The 16,888-nt window shown below is 44.9% G+C and overlaps 1 protein-coding gene and 1 non-coding gene across 5 annotated transcripts in view; both read right to left on the reverse strand.

Moving 5' to 3' along the window:
• Positions 1 to 16,888, reverse strand: part of CAMKK2 (calcium/calmodulin dependent protein kinase kinase 2) — a 52,517-nt gene that overhangs the window by 22,276 nt on the left and 13,353 nt on the right. For all 4 annotated transcript variants that reach the window (XM_065904074.1, XM_065904075.1, XM_065904076.1 and 1 more), the window contains exons 2-7: positions 11,479 to 11,993; positions 7,471 to 7,518; positions 6,727 to 6,780; positions 5,979 to 6,030; positions 3,631 to 3,764; positions 1,737 to 1,773 (exon numbers count right to left, since the gene is read on the reverse strand). In XM_065904074.1, the coding sequence (XP_065760146.1) occupies positions 1,737 to 1,773; positions 3,631 to 3,764; positions 5,979 to 6,030; positions 6,727 to 6,780; positions 7,471 to 7,518; positions 11,479 to 11,928 (775 nt within the window). In that variant the 5' untranslated portion in view covers positions 11,929 to 11,993. The remainder of the gene's footprint in view (positions 1 to 1,736; positions 1,774 to 3,630; positions 3,765 to 5,978; positions 6,031 to 6,726; positions 6,781 to 7,470; positions 7,519 to 11,478; positions 11,994 to 16,888) is intronic.
• On the reverse strand, positions 13,899 to 13,971 carry TRNAG-CCC (transfer RNA glycine (anticodon CCC)). Its single transcript has one exon. It is a non-coding gene; the product is annotated as a tRNA-Gly (tRNA).

The raw sequence follows: 16,888 nt of genomic DNA on the forward strand, positions 1-16,888 counted from the left end.
ACTAACTATTGAATCTGGGTGATAGGTAAACAGGTATTCCCTGTACTCTTCTTTCAACTTTAACATTTTTCATAATGAAACCTGGGTGAGGGAACTTCCCTCGTAGTCCAGTGGCTAAGATTCTGAGTTCCCAATGCAGGGGGCCCAGATTCAACCCTATGGTCAGGGAACTAGACAGATTCCACATGCCACAGCTAAGACCCAGCACAGCCAAATTTAAAAAACAAACAAACAAAAAATACTTGGGTGGGGGCAAGAGAACTAAAATGTCCTAAACAACAACAGCATCCTCAGAATGAAACCATAGCAACTACTTTAGGGGAAACTGAGCTCTGAGCTCCAGTTCCAAACCAGACCCATTACTTTATGATTCATCACTCCCTGTGCAGCAAAGGATCGTGCTGTGCTCATCCACGAGACATCTGGATTCCGGGCTGGGCTTGGCCCTGCCCACACCACTCATCTCCTTGATACCCCTCCAGACTGTCATCTGTACCCACTCGAAACACACAAGCTTGTCTGAATGCCTCCCCCAGCCACACATCACTGGGACACGTGACCTGCTGATCATGCCTAAGTGGGCCTGATAGTCTGCTGTCCAGCTTTGCATTAGTCTTGCTCTTCCCTCCCTTATCAGTGCTTAGACTGAGAACTGAGCGCTGTCCTGTGTCCCTATCATTTTTTAAAAATGAGGTCTCTGAGGACATACCTGAGTCCTTCCAGGTCTGTGTGCAGGACCCTTCAACAGCTCCTCAAGGCTCCAAATGCCCCACCACGGCCACCCACCCCCACCCTAGCCCTTCCATCCTCACCTCACCTTCCCTCCCTCCCTGGTTTTCTCTCCTGCAGCCACTTTTTTTTTTTTTTTTTTGCAGCCACATTTTGTAAACACTAAGCTGTCACCAGTCTTGGGGCCTTTGCACCTGCTCTTTGCTCTATCTGGAATGCTCTTCCCCAGATGTAACAGGGCTGAGTCCTCGACATCCAGGTGCTAAATGCTCACCTCCTATCTGCAGTGGCCCCTCCATCTCTCTCTCTCACATCACCCTGTTTAATCTTCTTCAGAGCATCAGTCTGAAGTTGATCATCTGCTTTATTTACAGTTATCCCTTGGTATTCATGGGGAATTGGTTCCAGGAACCCTGTGGATACCAAAATCCACAGTTGCTCAAGTTCCTTATGTAAAATGGTGTTGTAGTTGCATATAACCTACACACACCCTCCCCTATACTTTAAATCATCTCTGGATTACTTTATAACACCTAATACTATGTAAATAGTTGCCAGTGCGTGCCAAATTCAAGTTTACTTTGGGGAACATTCTGGAATTTTTTCTTTGTAATATTTTTGATCCATAGGTGGTTGAATCTGCAGATGCAGTACCTGCAGACACAGAAGGCCAACTATAGTTGTTGACTGACTGTTTTCCCTGATTAGAACACCAGCTTCATCTTTCTTACTCATCATTGCATCCTTAGTGCCTAGAACGGTACCCAGCACACAGTAGGTACTCAACAGATATCAGAAGACAGATGAACAGGACACCCAGATAAAGTCCCAGCAAGAACTCCTTTCCACCTCCTGCTTTAAACCTAGGGTGCAGCCTTCTGTGTGGGGCCCGATGGAGCAGGAAAGGGTGGGAGATACCAGGCGCAGAGGCTGGATGGAGAGTACCCCTGGGCTTTGGGAGGCGTAGCTGCCCGAGCAAGGGTGGCAGAAGGCAAGAGCTCTCTTACCCATGTACAGATGGTCTTCATTGGGGTCATCCAAGACCTGTTGGCACAGCCACATGGAACAGGCCGGAGATGAGGAGCAGGGGAGAGGAAGAGAGAGAAAAAAAAGACATGAGCAGGGGAGGAAGCAGCATCCACATAACTGCACTTGCCAACGGGAGGGCTGCGCTTTCTACTGTTTTTCCCAGTTAAGATGAAGGGCACAGGAAAGTGTGATCCAAATGGCCATCTGGAAAAATAAGCACTTTCTAGCCCAATCTTCAAGGGTCCAAAGCACCCAGAAAGGAGGTTACATAAGGGAGGGGGCAGATTCCTCCCCTGGAAAATGTCTCAGCTTGAATAAGAATCCCACTTGTCTCCTAGGAGACAATGGATTGGCTGTCAGAATTGTCAAAATTCAAATTCTGTCCCCATCCCCCTCTCCCAGCAGGAAATGATGTCCTCTTGCCTGAACTGCTGCAGTGCCTTCTTTCTCTCTTTCACAGCCTTCCTGTTTTCACCTTATCACAATTTCTATCTTCCTCTCTTCAAAGGGCAGGCAGCAGGTTGCATCCACCTCGGCTGCCTCCATGGTGCCCTATGCACGACTAGGGACCTAGCAGATGCTCAGGGAATGTCTGATGAGTGAATGAACAGGCAAGCTGTCAGAGGGTCTTGTTGGGAGCCCACACACCACAAGGCATGAGGGAGAAGGGAGGTCCCGCCAAGACCCAACACACACACCAACCAAGCGCCCGTGGGTTTTCTCTAGGACGGCAACTCAAGCATCCATGGGTTGAAATTGTGAGTTTGTTGTGACAGATGGAGAAGAAACAAAGGCAGGCTCCTGGGCTACACTGATCCTCCCACCTCTTGACACATCATACTCAACTTCCCCAGTCTCCCAAGAGTCATAGGACAAGAACCCTGAGAAAGGGATGCACCTGAGGCAGAGGCCCGGGACAGCCAACCTGGAACCCCTAAGCCCTGCCCTTCCAGGAAAAGTCAGACCCAGGCACTTGCCTATCTAGAGTTCTGTTATTTTTCTTTTTTAAAAAATCACAGTAATGTATAGGATTATTGTTGATTTTAAATGAATTAAAAAATAAATTTTCAGCTTCTCAATTTTAAATCCTAATGTGATAAATATTAATAAATATAACCCCCATAAGCAAAAGGTTTTTGCAATCTTCAATTATTTTTAAGAGCATGGGGTGGGAGGGAGGTTCAAAAGGGCAAGGACTTTATGTATATTCATGGTTGATTCACATTGTTGTATGTGAATACATACATTCATGAATACAAATATTCATGGTTGATTCACATTGCTGTATGGCAGAAGCCAATACAACGTTGTAAAGCAATTCAGTTCAGTTCAGTCACTCAGTCGTGTTCGACTCTTCGTGACTTCATGAACTAAAACAACTATCCTCCAATTAAAAATAAATTTTTAAAAAAATGCTTCAAAAAAAAAAGAGCATAAAATGGTCTGGAGACCAAAAAGCATGAGAAATGCTGATCTAGAGCAGTTTTATAAGTTTTATCAAAACATAGCCAGGCACATTTGTTTATAGGCAAACGGCTGCTTTTATGCTACAACTATACACATTTGTGTAGTAGAAAAAGAACTAGCTCCAAAAAGACAAACAGGTAAAGGACAAGTCTCAGTACTCCTCTGAGCCTCAATTCCTTCATCTGTAAAATGGGAGTAATAAATAGTCTAAGCAAGGGGCGAGGATTACACGCAATGACAGGGTGAAGGAGCCTGGAGAAGTAACCACCACTCAGCCCTGTGACAGGCTGCTGGATGTGACGTGGCTCTCCCTGGGAACCAGTGGTATCGCACTTTGGTAATCACAGAGCCAAGGCTGGACCATCCCCCTTCCTCCCTCCCTCCTCCGTGTCCCCCTCATCTCACCTCCACCAGCTTCACTACGTTGGGGTGGTCCAGCTTCTTGAGGATGGCAATTTCCTGGTACACCTGCTCAATTGGGCCCCTGGGCGGGATGCAGCCCCCGGGGGCTGGTCGGGTACCTCGGGGAGGGGGGCGACCTGGAGGAAACATGAACCATCCCTGAGTCAGGACAAAGAGACTCCTCTGCAGAGGGGGACTGTAGGCAGGACAATTTTGGGGTGGGGGGGGTCAGTCTCAGAAAGACTGGAGTGGCTGATGCCACCAGGGGCTTTAATCAGCCTTCTTTTCATCTGTCTTCTCTGATGCTGGAAACTAATGAGGCTGGAGACCCAGTTCCCTTGCCCAGCCTTCAGTTAATTCTTCTCTTCCTGTCCCATGCTCCAGGTCACAGTGAGCATCAAAAGTTCACTGAGGTACAAGGAAAAGAAGTCTGGGGCCTAGTGGAGGAATCTCAACATTCCCTCTCTGGGGCTCGGTATTCCCACTCCATAAGAGGAACAAAAATATTATCCCTTGCCTCCACAACTCACATGGAAATAGAGGAGATAAAAAAAGTCAGGGATAGGAAAAGAAGTAAGAACTGATGAGAGGGAAAAAAAGAACTTGCTTGGCCCAGTAGTGACTGATAGTCAGAAGGTCACAATGATGGAAAGGTCCACAGTGAAAACACTTACACTGCATATTACATGTGAGTGAAAAGTGAAAGTGAAAGTTGCTCAGTTGTCCAGCTCTTTGCAACCCCATGAACTATAGAGTCCATGGAATTCTCCAGGCCAGAATACTAGAATGGGTAACCTTTCCCTTCTTCAGGGGATCTTCCCAACCAAGGGATCGAACCCAGGTCTCCCACATTGCAGGTGGATCCTTTACCAGCTGAGTTACCAGGGAAGCCCTATTACATGTAAGTAAGGCTCTAAATGTGACTAACAGAACCGAATGTAGATGTGTCAGCCTTGAAAAGTAAAAGCCGAGGTACAGGTATCAGAAATGGGATGTGGACCAAGGAAAGGCAAGTTCAAAGGAAAGAAACCTGCTGGAACAAGAAGGAAAGTGACAATGGGACTGACAACAAGGGAGCTGAACATCCTGGCATCACCTCATTGCCCAATTGGGAAGAGAGAGGAGAAAGGACTGGTTTAAGCTGTCCTCAGAGGAAGTCAGAAGTAAATGTCAGAAATTAATAAATCAAATCAAGAAATAATGACATAAGGATATTATCTGGCTCAGAGTTCAGGTAAAGCAGGATCAGGGTCCTGGTAGTGACAGGGTGGGGTTGGGGGATTTACATTTATCTACTTTCTCTTTTTGGCTCAAGCAGACATTTTGCTCAGCTCCACTGGCAGGGAGCTTATGCTGGAGCCGCCTCTGATATGCTCACCTAAACCCGATCACATGCAGCAATTACCAGCTCCTAAAAGAGCTAAAAGTGGTGGGTGGGGTGCCTATAGAGAGAGGGAGGAATACAGCAAGAAATTTGTGACCTCTATTATACATCCTTCTGTTCTTTTGCATGTTGTAGATATAACTGAAACACCTTATGGTAATTAAATTTTATAAATTCAGCATTTTAAAATGTGTAATACAATGCTTTTTAGTATGTTCACAAGGTTCTGCAACCATCACCACTAAGTCCTGAACATTTTCAACGGCTTCCCCCCCCCCCAAAAAACAAACAAACCCATATCTATCATCAGTCATACCCAACTCCCTCTTAACCCCAGGTTCTAGAAATCACTCATCTGCTTTCTGTCTCTGGATTTACCTATTCTGGACATTTCATGTAAGTGGAATCATACAATATATGGCCTTTTGTGTCTGGCTTCTTTCATTTAGTATGTTTTCAAAGTTATCTGTGTTGAGGTATATATATATATATATATATCAATTTCATCCCTTTTATGGCTAATACTCCATTGGCTAGACAGACCACCTTTTGTTTACTCATTCATCCGCTGACAGACATTTGGGATTGCTTCTACATTTTGGCTAGTTTGAATCATGCTGCTATGAGCCTTCATGTATGAGCTGGTGTGATTGAGTGTTTTCAGTTCTCTTGGGTATATATGCCCAAGAGTAGCATTGTTGGGTCATATGGTAATAGTACGTTTAACTTTCTGAGGAACCGCCAGACTGTTTTCCTCTAACGGATTTGTTTTTACTTGAAACCTATATTCCTTTCATAAATGTTTTTACAAGAAAATGAATTTTAAAAAACCTCATCCGGAGGCCCAGCACTGTCTTTGGGGAATCCACCCAGGGCACACTCTGCAGAGGACACTATTCAGTGACTCTTCCCTGTCTTGCCCCAGCCTCTGCCCCTAAAAACAAAGGCCCTGGCCCGACAAACTCACGTGGAAAGCCCGCCTGTCGGATCAGTTTCTTTTTGGACAGCACCTTCATTGCCTGTGGGAGAAAAGACCCCACATCATGATTAAAATGGAGAGGAGGATGGAGGGAGAGTTCCTTCCACTCCTGAGCCTGCTCAAGCTCTCGGCGCATCAGCAGCCTTGGGACCATGTAGTGAGCACCTTGCCACTGGAATGGGTCAACTCCACGGGTTATGTGGAGGCTGGACTCTCGGGGTCTCTCTAGCCTAGTACTTCTAAGGTTCCAGATCAGCTCTCCCAGCTGGGAGACCACAAGCCCTGGGATTGGAATCAAGACATGAGTGAGCTGGCGTGATGGGCAAGGAATATTTCATATGTGGAGAAACTGATGTTCAGCATTTAGGTCATTGCCCAAGGCCACACAACTGGCACATGGGAGAGTCAGGATATGAACCACACTGGACTGATTCCAAAGCCTCAGAAACAAGGGCAATTTATCTCATGACCACTTAGTTCTTGGTGCTATGGAGGATGTAGAAAGGGCAGCCCAGAGAAAGGATATGAGATATTTGCTGAATTTATTCACTCAATCTTCCTGAGCCAATCACTTCACCTCCCCACTTCCCCACTTCCTTCCTAATGCACAAAATAAACATGACCTAAGAATAGAATAAGACAACAGCTAAGAAAACCTTCCAGAAAACCAAGTTCTGGATAGGAGGCCTTTTCTTTGGACAAGGAGGAGGGTCGGGAGGAGGATGTGGATACTCACGTAGTAGGTATTGTCATTTTCATTGTAGGCCAACTTGACCACACCATACGAGCCCTGGAAAAAGGGAGAGGCCCATGACACAGTATCTAGAAATTATGATCCACAAAATAAGGACCCTAATACAGAGGTGACAAACTGGTAGCCTACTGGCAAAATCTGCCCTGTATTGTGTTGGAACTCTGGTTTTTAGAATGTTTGAATTAATGGCCAGCATTTAAAACAGTTCAGATATAAAAATCCAGACTGTGATGTGAATATGGAATCATAATCATTTCCATGTGTTAACAGTTTGCCACAGTCCTCACCACTCCCTATTGTATTATACTTAGCATGTTTTTTTCACTTATATTACCTCACTTGCTCTCTACTGGCATTTGAGTTTTTGAATTTTGATACTGTCCATTGCTACAGTCCACTGATACTGTTCACTTGATACTTTTGCTGTTGATGTAAAAGCAAAAACAGATATGAGAATACCTTAAGAAGGAAAAAAAACCCAACACCAATGCTGGTGATACAGAATTACTCTGGAAGCTTTGTGAGCTTTTGTAGAAACACAGTCTGATGTAAAAAATAAAACAAAATAAAGCAAAAACAGACGAACGGTTAATAGCGAAACCCTCCCCCTCCCAGCCTATTCTCCAGGGATTCCTCGCTCACTCCCAGTTCTAGAGGGGCAGAGCCACAGCATCCAAGACATCCTTGGTAGGTATGGAAAACCAGCCTGTCTCCTGGGATAGTTACCTTTCCAATCTCATCCTTCAGTGTGTACTGATTCAGCTGTACACAGTCCTGGAAAGTAAGTAGAAACACACAGAATATGAATTGTAAATTTGTAGCAAGATACATTTTTCAAAAACAAATGCCTTAACCAGAATCCAAGTCAAAAAAGGGAACATTCCTAGCTCCCCAGAAGCATCTCCCATATGCTGGCCCCTGTCCAGGGTGACCATTATCCTGACTTCTAGCACCACAGTTGTTTTTGTTTTGGCCATGCCACGAAGCACGTGGGAGCTTAGTTCCCCAACCAGGGATTGAACTTGTGCCCGCTGGAAGTGTGGAGCCTTAACCACTGGACCTCCAGAGAAGTCTCTACCAGCACAGTTTTTTACATTATGAGAGTGTAATCATATAGTACGTACTCTTTGAATACCCATTTTAAAGGTTCTTCCCACTTTTTAAAAGTTCATTTTATTTACTTATTTTTTAAAAGTTAAGGTAAAATTAAACAATAATCCATAACTGTGCTATTCTGTAAAAAAAAAAAAAAATGCAAAGTGATACAAGAGGAGAAAATCTGAATGGTGTTAGGGCAGAGAAAGGTTTCTTAACAGTTTCTGAAAGGGTCTCTTTTGTACAAAAAGTGCAAAATATAAAAGGAAACAAATGATAAATTGGATTTCAATCAAAATTAAGACTTTTGCTCTTTGAAACACTACTAAGAAAACAAAAGGCAAGCCACAGACTGAGAGAAATGAATTGGAATATATATATTCAAAGGACTGGTAATCAGAATATATAAAGAACTCCTATAACTCATCAGTTAAAAAAAAAAAAGGCTAAAGATTTGATATTTCTCTAAAGAAGATACACAAATGATCAATAAGCACATGAGAAGATGCTCAGCATCATTACTCATCGGGGAAATGCAAATTAAAACCACAGTCACCAAACTGGCTAAAGTGAAACAGACTAACCAAACCAAGTATTGTTAGAATGTAGGGCAAATGAAACTTTCAGAGGCTGGTGGTGGGAATTTAAAAGGTACAGCCTCTTTGGAAAACAGTTTGGCAAAACTTCTCAACAGGCATTTCCCATATGACCCAGGTGCTTACTCAAAAGAAAGGAAAACCCGTGTCTATGTAGAGACGGGTATACAAATGTTCACAACAGGTTTATTTGTAGTAATCAAAAACTGGAAACCATCCAGATGTCTATCAACAGGTAAATGGATAAGCCATGGTATATCCGTACAGTCCAATACTATTTAGCAATAAAAGGAATGAACTACTGGTATGTGCAAAAACATGGATAAATCACGAAAATCACTATGCCATGAAAGAAGCTAAGCAAAAAAAAAAAAAAAGAGTACATACTAAATGATTCCACATATATAAAATTCCAGAACTTGAAAGCTAATCTATAATGATCAAAAGCAAGTCAGCGGGTACCTGGGAAAGGGGAAGTGGGGGAGGGATGTATTGCTGAGTGTGCTGGAAAGGTCTGGGATCTTGATAGGGGTGATGGTTTTACAGATGTATACATATATCAGAACTGACCATACTGCACATCTGAAATATGTGCAGTTTATCTCACTTCAATTATACCTCAGTAGAGTTAGGGGGAAAATGTTACATGACATAGGAAACTGGGAAGAGAAACATGATAGATAGCAAAACATCAACTGTTGCAGAGAAGCCCAACTTTCCCTTGAACCCCCTCCCAAGCCCCAATTCTAGCCCTCTCCCCAAACCTTGATATCAGTTTGATGTATAAACTTCCAGGTCTTTTTCTGTGTACATGCACGCATACATGCACCTGCAGAAAATACAGAGTACTGTTTTGGGATGGGGTTAGGGGAGGCCTAAACAGTGTCACGCTAAATCAGCTCTCAACTTCCTTTAACTGGAGGTAGTTCCACGTCAGACCTGTATCTTTGACCTGGCCAGGTCAGGCCCACAGAGCTCTCCCCTAACTGGTGGGCTTTTTAGTCTGTTTCATGTTTCTCTCCAGTAATGTTTCACTCCCCCGAGTACTGAAGGGATGTGACAGGCAGAGGTGGGGCCCTGCAGAGCTGTCTTAGGGGGTCTACTGCCTTTGAATCCAACCCCCACATACTGCTGAATTCATCTTCAAGAATCCACTCTGACCACATCAGCCCAGCTCTCTGTTGCTTCCAGGGTCAAGTCCTGACTTCATGGTCTGGCCTTCAGACCCTCGAAAGCTCTGACCTTGCAGAGATACCTAGTTGCCCACCAAATACCAGTCTCTCCATTTTTCCTTATAACTGGAACACTGGGTGGCAACATCCCAGGCTGAAAAACTACATTTTCCAGCCTGTCTTACACCTAAGGTGGCCATGTCACTATGTTCTGGCTATTGTGAGACAGGCAGAAATTGCTGGGTAGAGTTTCCAAGAAAGAGGACTGACTCAGGAGGCAGACAGCTTATGCCTTTCTTCCCTGTTCATTCTTCTTGCCTGGAATGGAGCTGTGAAGGCTTGAGCCACAGCAGCTATCTTGACACCATGAGGTTTTAAGGCCCAAAGCAACAACAGAATCATCTTACCAATACCCAGTGCCTAGCCCTAAGCATTTATTTTACATGATAAATAAGCCTTATTGTGTTAAAGCCACAATTTGTTTCTCTAAGCAGATACAAACTGAAATTCTCCCTCCAGCCTTGTTGCCACAGTGTTCCCCTTTGGGTTCCCACACTCTCACTAACTGAACTCCCAACCTATCCTGAATTCCTTGGAAAAGAAACATGTTGGTGTACATAGCTGGTACTTAGCTGGATTATGGTAATCATACTTTTAAAACTAAAATATTAGAGGAATGAGACTACCTCTGTCACCTAGGTGGCCTGTGGCCAGTGAATAAACTAGGAAATGACACAAACAATAACAATTTAAGAATGGCCTTCTCGCTTGGTGTCTTTGCTCATGCTGTGCTCACTCCCCTGCAGTGAACTCTGTGTGCACCCATCTCCAACTGAGAAAATTCTACCTAGCCCTCAGAAGGCAGTTAAATATCAGCTCCTTTAGAATGTCATTCCGGATTTCCAGCCTTCTCCCAGTTAAATTTATTCCTTCCTTAAACAAATATTTTTGAGCCACCATGCACCAGGTACCATGTCAGGTGCTAGGGACCCTGTGGTGAACAAGACTGTTCCTAACATCCTAGCTGGGGGCGGCAGGGGGACAGGCAATAAACAACAGACACACAGATCATCAGATGGTGACGAGTGCTATGAAGGACAGTCAACAGGACAGAGAGGGGCTGAAGGCTGCTTAGAGGGGGTGTCTGAGAGGCCTTTCCAAGGAGGTGACATCTGAGTTGAGATTTGGAAGCCAGATGGAGATGGCCTTGAAGAGATTTGCAGGAGGGAGAGGTTTCAATCAGAGGGCACAAGAAGGTAAAAGCCTAAGGGAGCGAATGAGCTTGGACATCTGAGGAAGACAAAGAAGTGGGTAAGGTTGGAGCCCTGAGTTGGCAGTACAAAGGTAGGAGTTGGGGCAGGAGGTGGGGTAGGGGTGGATCAGGCCCTGTGAACCAGCTGGGGATCTGAGTTTCAACCTACCTCTCAGAAGTTTATGGTAAAAATCATGGGAGAAGGGCACTTACAGTGCTGGGGACTCTCACTGACCCGTCAGCCCCATTTCAGAGTCCCTGGCACAACTTCTAACTGCCATCATGAGGGTCTCTTTGCTAGAGGCTCTCTCTGGCCGGGAGATGCTCTGTCCAGGGACTGCCAGCAGCTGGTGTAAAAGGCCCAGCTCCCTCGCCCTCAAGTGGAATAACCCTGGGGCTCCTGTCCTACACTGTCCCACAGGGCTGCCCGCCCGGGGGGGGGGCAGTTGTCCACAGTGGTAACTGGCTCCATCATGTATGTTTTATTGACATCTCTCTGGGTTTCCTAGGGTAGCCTTTCCAATCAACTGGTTGCACCGGGATCCTTCTGGGGGACCCCAGCCCAAGGCAGAGACATTCCGGGTGCAGGGTTGGGCTCCAGGGGCCGCCGCTCACGCACCTGCATCCCAGTGATGGAGACGTGGTGTGACTCCACCGTGGGGCGCCGGGGCAGCCGCGGCGAGGACTGCGGGGAGCCCACCGGCGAGTGGGGCAGTGCGGGGCAAACGCAGCGCCCATTGGCATCCAGCAGGGACCGCTCCTGCAGAGAGAGCTTGCGACTGGAGAGGTGGGGCCGGGCCTGAGACCCAGAGGCGTCAAGGGTGATCTCTCCGCTATGGGCCTGCAGGGGCCCGTCCCGGGGCAGGCCGTGGTCCCCGGAGCAGGCGGGCTCACATTCGGTGACCACGATGAAGGACTCCATGCCCAGGCGGATGCTCAGGGAGGAGAGGCCCCGCAGGGCCTCACAGGGCTTCTGACCTTCGCTGCTGCTGCTGCCGCCCCCGCCCCCCAGCTCATCCTGGGGGGCGGCCCGGTCGCTGCTGGGCTGGCTAGAGACGCATGATGACATGGTGCATGTGCGGACCTCCTGCGACACAGACGCGCCCGGGCACTCCCATCCGGCAGCAGCGCCACCTGCAGGGAGAGGAAGGGTCAGCAGCCCCCACCCTGGGCGGCAGGGCCAGCCACCAGGGGTCTCTCCTGCCGGCCCAGGCCATACCTCATTCCTGCTTTGAGTTGACATCCTTAAAAAAAAGCTTAAAAAACTGTGTGGTCATATATCTTTTGAGTCTATATAGAAGAGCTTGGGCCACTTTTCCTCAATGTATCCTTTTTCTTTTTTTTAATGTATAGGTGATTTACACAGCAGTTGCATTAGTTACTGCTGTACGCAAAAGTGGTTCAGTTATATATTGTATACATTCTTTTTTATATTCTTTTCGATTATGATCTATTGTGCATGCTAAGTCACTTTGGTTGTGTCCGACTCTTTGAGACCCCCATGGACTACAGCCTGCCAGGTTCCTCTGTCCAGAGAATTTTCCAAGCAAGAACACTGAAGTGAGTTGCCATAATCTCCTCCAGGGTATCTTCTTGACCCAGGGATCAAACCTGTGTCTCCTGCATTGACAGGCGGGTTCTCTGTCACCTGGGAAGCCCTATGACTTATCACAGAATACTGAATCTAGTTCCTGTGCTATACAGTAGGCCCTTGTTTTACATTTCCTTATTTTAAAAGCTCCTCCTCACACAAAACAAGAATCCCAAATTCAATTCCTGTAGAAACCAAATATGAGAAAACTCCAACATTGAGCACCCACACCCCTTACAGAAGTGGCAGCTACTTCTAGCTCAAGCCAATTGCTGTTGAGCAAGGACTGGAGCCTAGAATTGTCTGGTCACCTCCTCACCTCTCTCTCCCTTTTTTTTTTTTAGAGAAGCTCTAAAGCCAGGATGTTAAATGAGATCTCTTTTTTTGTTTGTTTAAATCAGCAGTTATTTTAAATATTTTTAAAAGTTGGGCAGGTGAAATGAAACACTTTTGCATGGTGACCTCTAGGCTGTATCATTTCACAACAGTGATGATTCAGACAGCACTTTACAGTTTATAAAATATCTTCCACACATCAGGATAATTTCACAGGCACTCTACCTTGTTGGTTTGCCATTATAACCTCATTTTGTAAATGGGGAGACTGTGGCTCAAGAGAGGGAGAGGGATTTGTCCAGGTCTCCTAATGTGAAGACCATGCACATAGGAGTCCAGTTGCCTGGCCTGATCTCAGGCCAACAATTCTCAGCTGAGATGTGAGGGGTCAGGGGTCATACCAGAGGAAGAACAGGTGCTCAGAGAGTATGTGAGCCTGGGTGATTTGGTTGTGTGAGGAGTCAGGCTCCACATACCTATGATCTAATGTTCCCCTAGTTCAGCCCCCAACTAGTACCTGCAAGATGAAAGGCAAACATGAGATTAAAAACGAAAAATGTTAATATAAAATAGCTTGGTGGTTCCTCAAAAGATTAAACAGAGAATTACCATATGACCAAACAATTCTGTTCCTAGGTATATACCCAAATAGCTTTAGTCACAACAGTCAAAAGGGAAAAAAAACAACCTACACATCTACTGACAGATGAATGGATAAGCAAATACTGGTCTGTCTACACAATGGAATATGACTAAAAAGGAACCTCAAAAACATGATGCTAAGGGGAAGGTGCCTGACACAAAAGATTACATGTGCATGATTCTATATATGAAGTTTTTAGAACAGGCAAATCCATACAGACAGGGAGTAGATTAGTGGTTGCCTAGGAGTAGGGAGGTGTTGGGGGAAATGGGGAGTGACTGCCAGTGGGTATGGGGTCTCCTTTGGGGGTGATGAAAATATTTTGGACATAGACAGAGGTGATGGTTGCCCAACACTGTGAATGGACTAAATGCCACTGAATTGTATATTTTTTTTAACTATTTTTTATTTTAATAATTAATTATTTATTTGGCTGCAGCAGGTCTTTTTTGTAGCATGCAGGATCTAGTTCCCTGACCAGGGATCGAACCCGGGACCCCTGCATTGGGAGAGCAGAGTCTTAGCCACTAGACCACCAGGGAAGTCCCGGAATTGTACATTTTTAAAAAATTAATTTTATGTTACATGAATTTAGGAAAAAAAAAAAAAGACTGACACTCCCTCAGACTGTCAATTCCTTCTGTCTCTGGGACAGAATATTAACCTTTGGTTCGTATGTTTGACAAATTCTGCTGGACAAATGTCACAGGTACCACTGGAATTCAGGAAGTACATCCACAGATGGCAGCTCCACACTGATCACCCATGTCATGAAGGTGCCAGGAAAACAGTGGGGACTGAGGAGAGACATTTTATGAATGAATATAATGATATCTCTTTAAGACACTGGGTGACAGTGGTGGTGGGTCGTGGAGAAGAAAGTACAGATGGGAGCAGAAAGCCAGTGCTTCCTGGAGGGCCTGGCTGAAGCCAGAGAAATGCCACCATCTCTTTTGGGACAGTCCTGTGAGAAGTATTTATGAATAGCATCTATGTATGCAATCTGGACCATGATGGACAGATGGGGGCCCTTGGAGAGCAGGAAAAGACCACTGGGAAAGGCATTAAGGAAATAAAAACAGCATCCCAGCCCAGACACAGCATGATTTATGAACCCACAGAGTTCAGTGTAAAGGAATGACAAAGTACCCAATCATGTGACAAGATGCTCAGCCTCAGTTACAGTAAGAGAAGTGCAAATTCAAACTACAAGGAGAGACTCCCTGGTGGTCCACTGGTTAAGAGTCTGCCTTGCAATGCCGGGGACACTGGTTCGATCCCTGGTCGAGGAAGACCCCACATGCTGTGGGGCAACTGAGTCCATGCATCACAACTACTGAGCCCACGAGCCATGACTACCGAAGCCTGTGTGCCCTGGAGCTTGTGCTCTGCAACAAAAGAAGCCACCAAAATGAGAAGCCTCAGCAATGCAACTAGAGGGTAGCCCCTGCTCACCACAACTAGAGATGCTCACATGCAGCAACGAAGACCCAGCACAGCCCAAAATAAATAAACTACAAGGAAATGGTTTGGTGGGTCATCAAAAAGTTAAATGTAGGATTAGCATTTGACTCAGCAATTCCATATGTGTGTGTGTGTGTGTGTGTGTGTGTGTGTGTGTATACACACACACACATACACACACCCCAAAATATTGCAAGCAAGGATTCAAACAGAAACTTATACACCCATGTTCATAGCAGCATTATTCACAATAGCCAAAAGCTAGAAACATCTCAAGGGTCTATCAGTGGAAGAATGGATAAACAGAATGTGGTTTGTTTAGACAATAAAATATCATTCAGTGATAAAAAGGAATAACATTCTGACACATGCTATAACATGGATGAGCCTTGGAAACATGCTAAGTGAAACAAACCAAACATTTAAAAAGTCAAATACTGTACGACATCACTTAGATAACAGGCAAATTCAGAGAGACAGAAAGTTTAGAATAGAGGTTACCAGAGACTAGGGGAGAGAGAAACAGGGAGTCATTGCTTAAGAGGTACAGAGTTTCTGTTTGGAGTGAAGAAAAAGTTCAGGATATGGATTAGCAGTGATGGCTGCACAACATTCTGAATGTAACCAGGACCACTGAATTGTACACCTGAAAGTGGTTAAAATGGTAAATTTTATGTTATATATATTTTACCGAAATTAAGAAAATAATAATAAAGCTACAATAAAATACCTTTTTTCCAACTATCAGACTGGCAAAGACAAAAAATATAGTAACAGCACTATTTTCATGGGGAGGATGATCAATCCTAGAGGCAACCAACCCTGAATATTCATTGCAAGGACTGATGCTAAAACTGAAACTCCATTACTTTGGCTCCATCTGATATGAAGAATCGACTCTTTGGAAAAGACCCTGATGCTGGAAAAGACTGAAGGCAAAAGGAGTAAGAAGCAGCAGAGGATGAGATAGTTGGATGGCATCACTGACTCAATGGACATGACTTTGAGCAAGCTCTGGGAGATGGTAAAGGATGGGGAAGCCTGGCATGCTGGCGTGCTGCAGTCCATGGGGTCACAAAGAGTCAGACATGACTGAGCGACTGAACAACAAATGAATTAGTAGCATCCTTATGAAGGGAAATTCGCCATTATCTAATAAAATTCCAAATGCACATACCTTTGACTTAGCAATTCTGTACCTGAGTATTTAGCCTATAAGCAATCTCACATATAAAAAATGATATATGTACAAGATTATGTTGGTAGTGTGGTTTGAAATGACTATCCATGGTGGACTGAGTAAATAAAATGAGATGCATGTAGCCCAGGAGAAGATCATTCATTTATTTTAAAAGAGATGACTCCATACATCCTAATATGAATTAGCTCCAAGACATACTGTTACATGGGAAAAAACCAAGGCACTAGCATGCTGTTGTTGGCACAAGGGGAAAGGACCATACATCCGTACATAATCGAGTATGCACAGCATATTTCTGAAAAGATACACAAGAAAATGATAACAGTGGCCTCAAGAGAAGACAACTGGTTTGCAGAAGTAGGTGGGTGGGGAAGGGCAGGGTGGGAGGGATTAAATTTTCACTGTATTTACTTTTACTCCTATAAAAGTAAGTATGCAAATAGTAACTATTCAGAAATGAATTTTTAAAAGAAAGTAACTGTAACCACAAGAGGAATTAGGATGATCAGGCCTGACTGCAGGAGCAGTTCGAGGAGGAAACAGTTGACCCTGTCTCCTAACCTTCTGTCCCACTCTGGCTGTATCTGAGAAAAAAATCATTAAATGGGTCCCCTGTCTTGGCTTTCTCTTCAGTGAAAGAACACAACCTGAGTTCAATGTTCTCCAGAGTCCCAGTTGCTGTTACTTTACATATCCTTTTTATCATCCTTATTTCCCAAGAGTGGAAAAGCAGAGCCCCTGAAGTTTGACTGCCTGGGGTTGCAGCCTCGGTTTTCTTACCTATAAAATGGGCA

The sequence above is a fragment of the Muntiacus reevesi genome, chromosome 13 (genome assembly GCF_963930625.1).
Source record: "Muntiacus reevesi chromosome 13, mMunRee1.1, whole genome shotgun sequence".
Taxonomy (NCBI): Eukaryota; Metazoa; Chordata; class Mammalia; order Artiodactyla; family Cervidae; genus Muntiacus; species Muntiacus reevesi.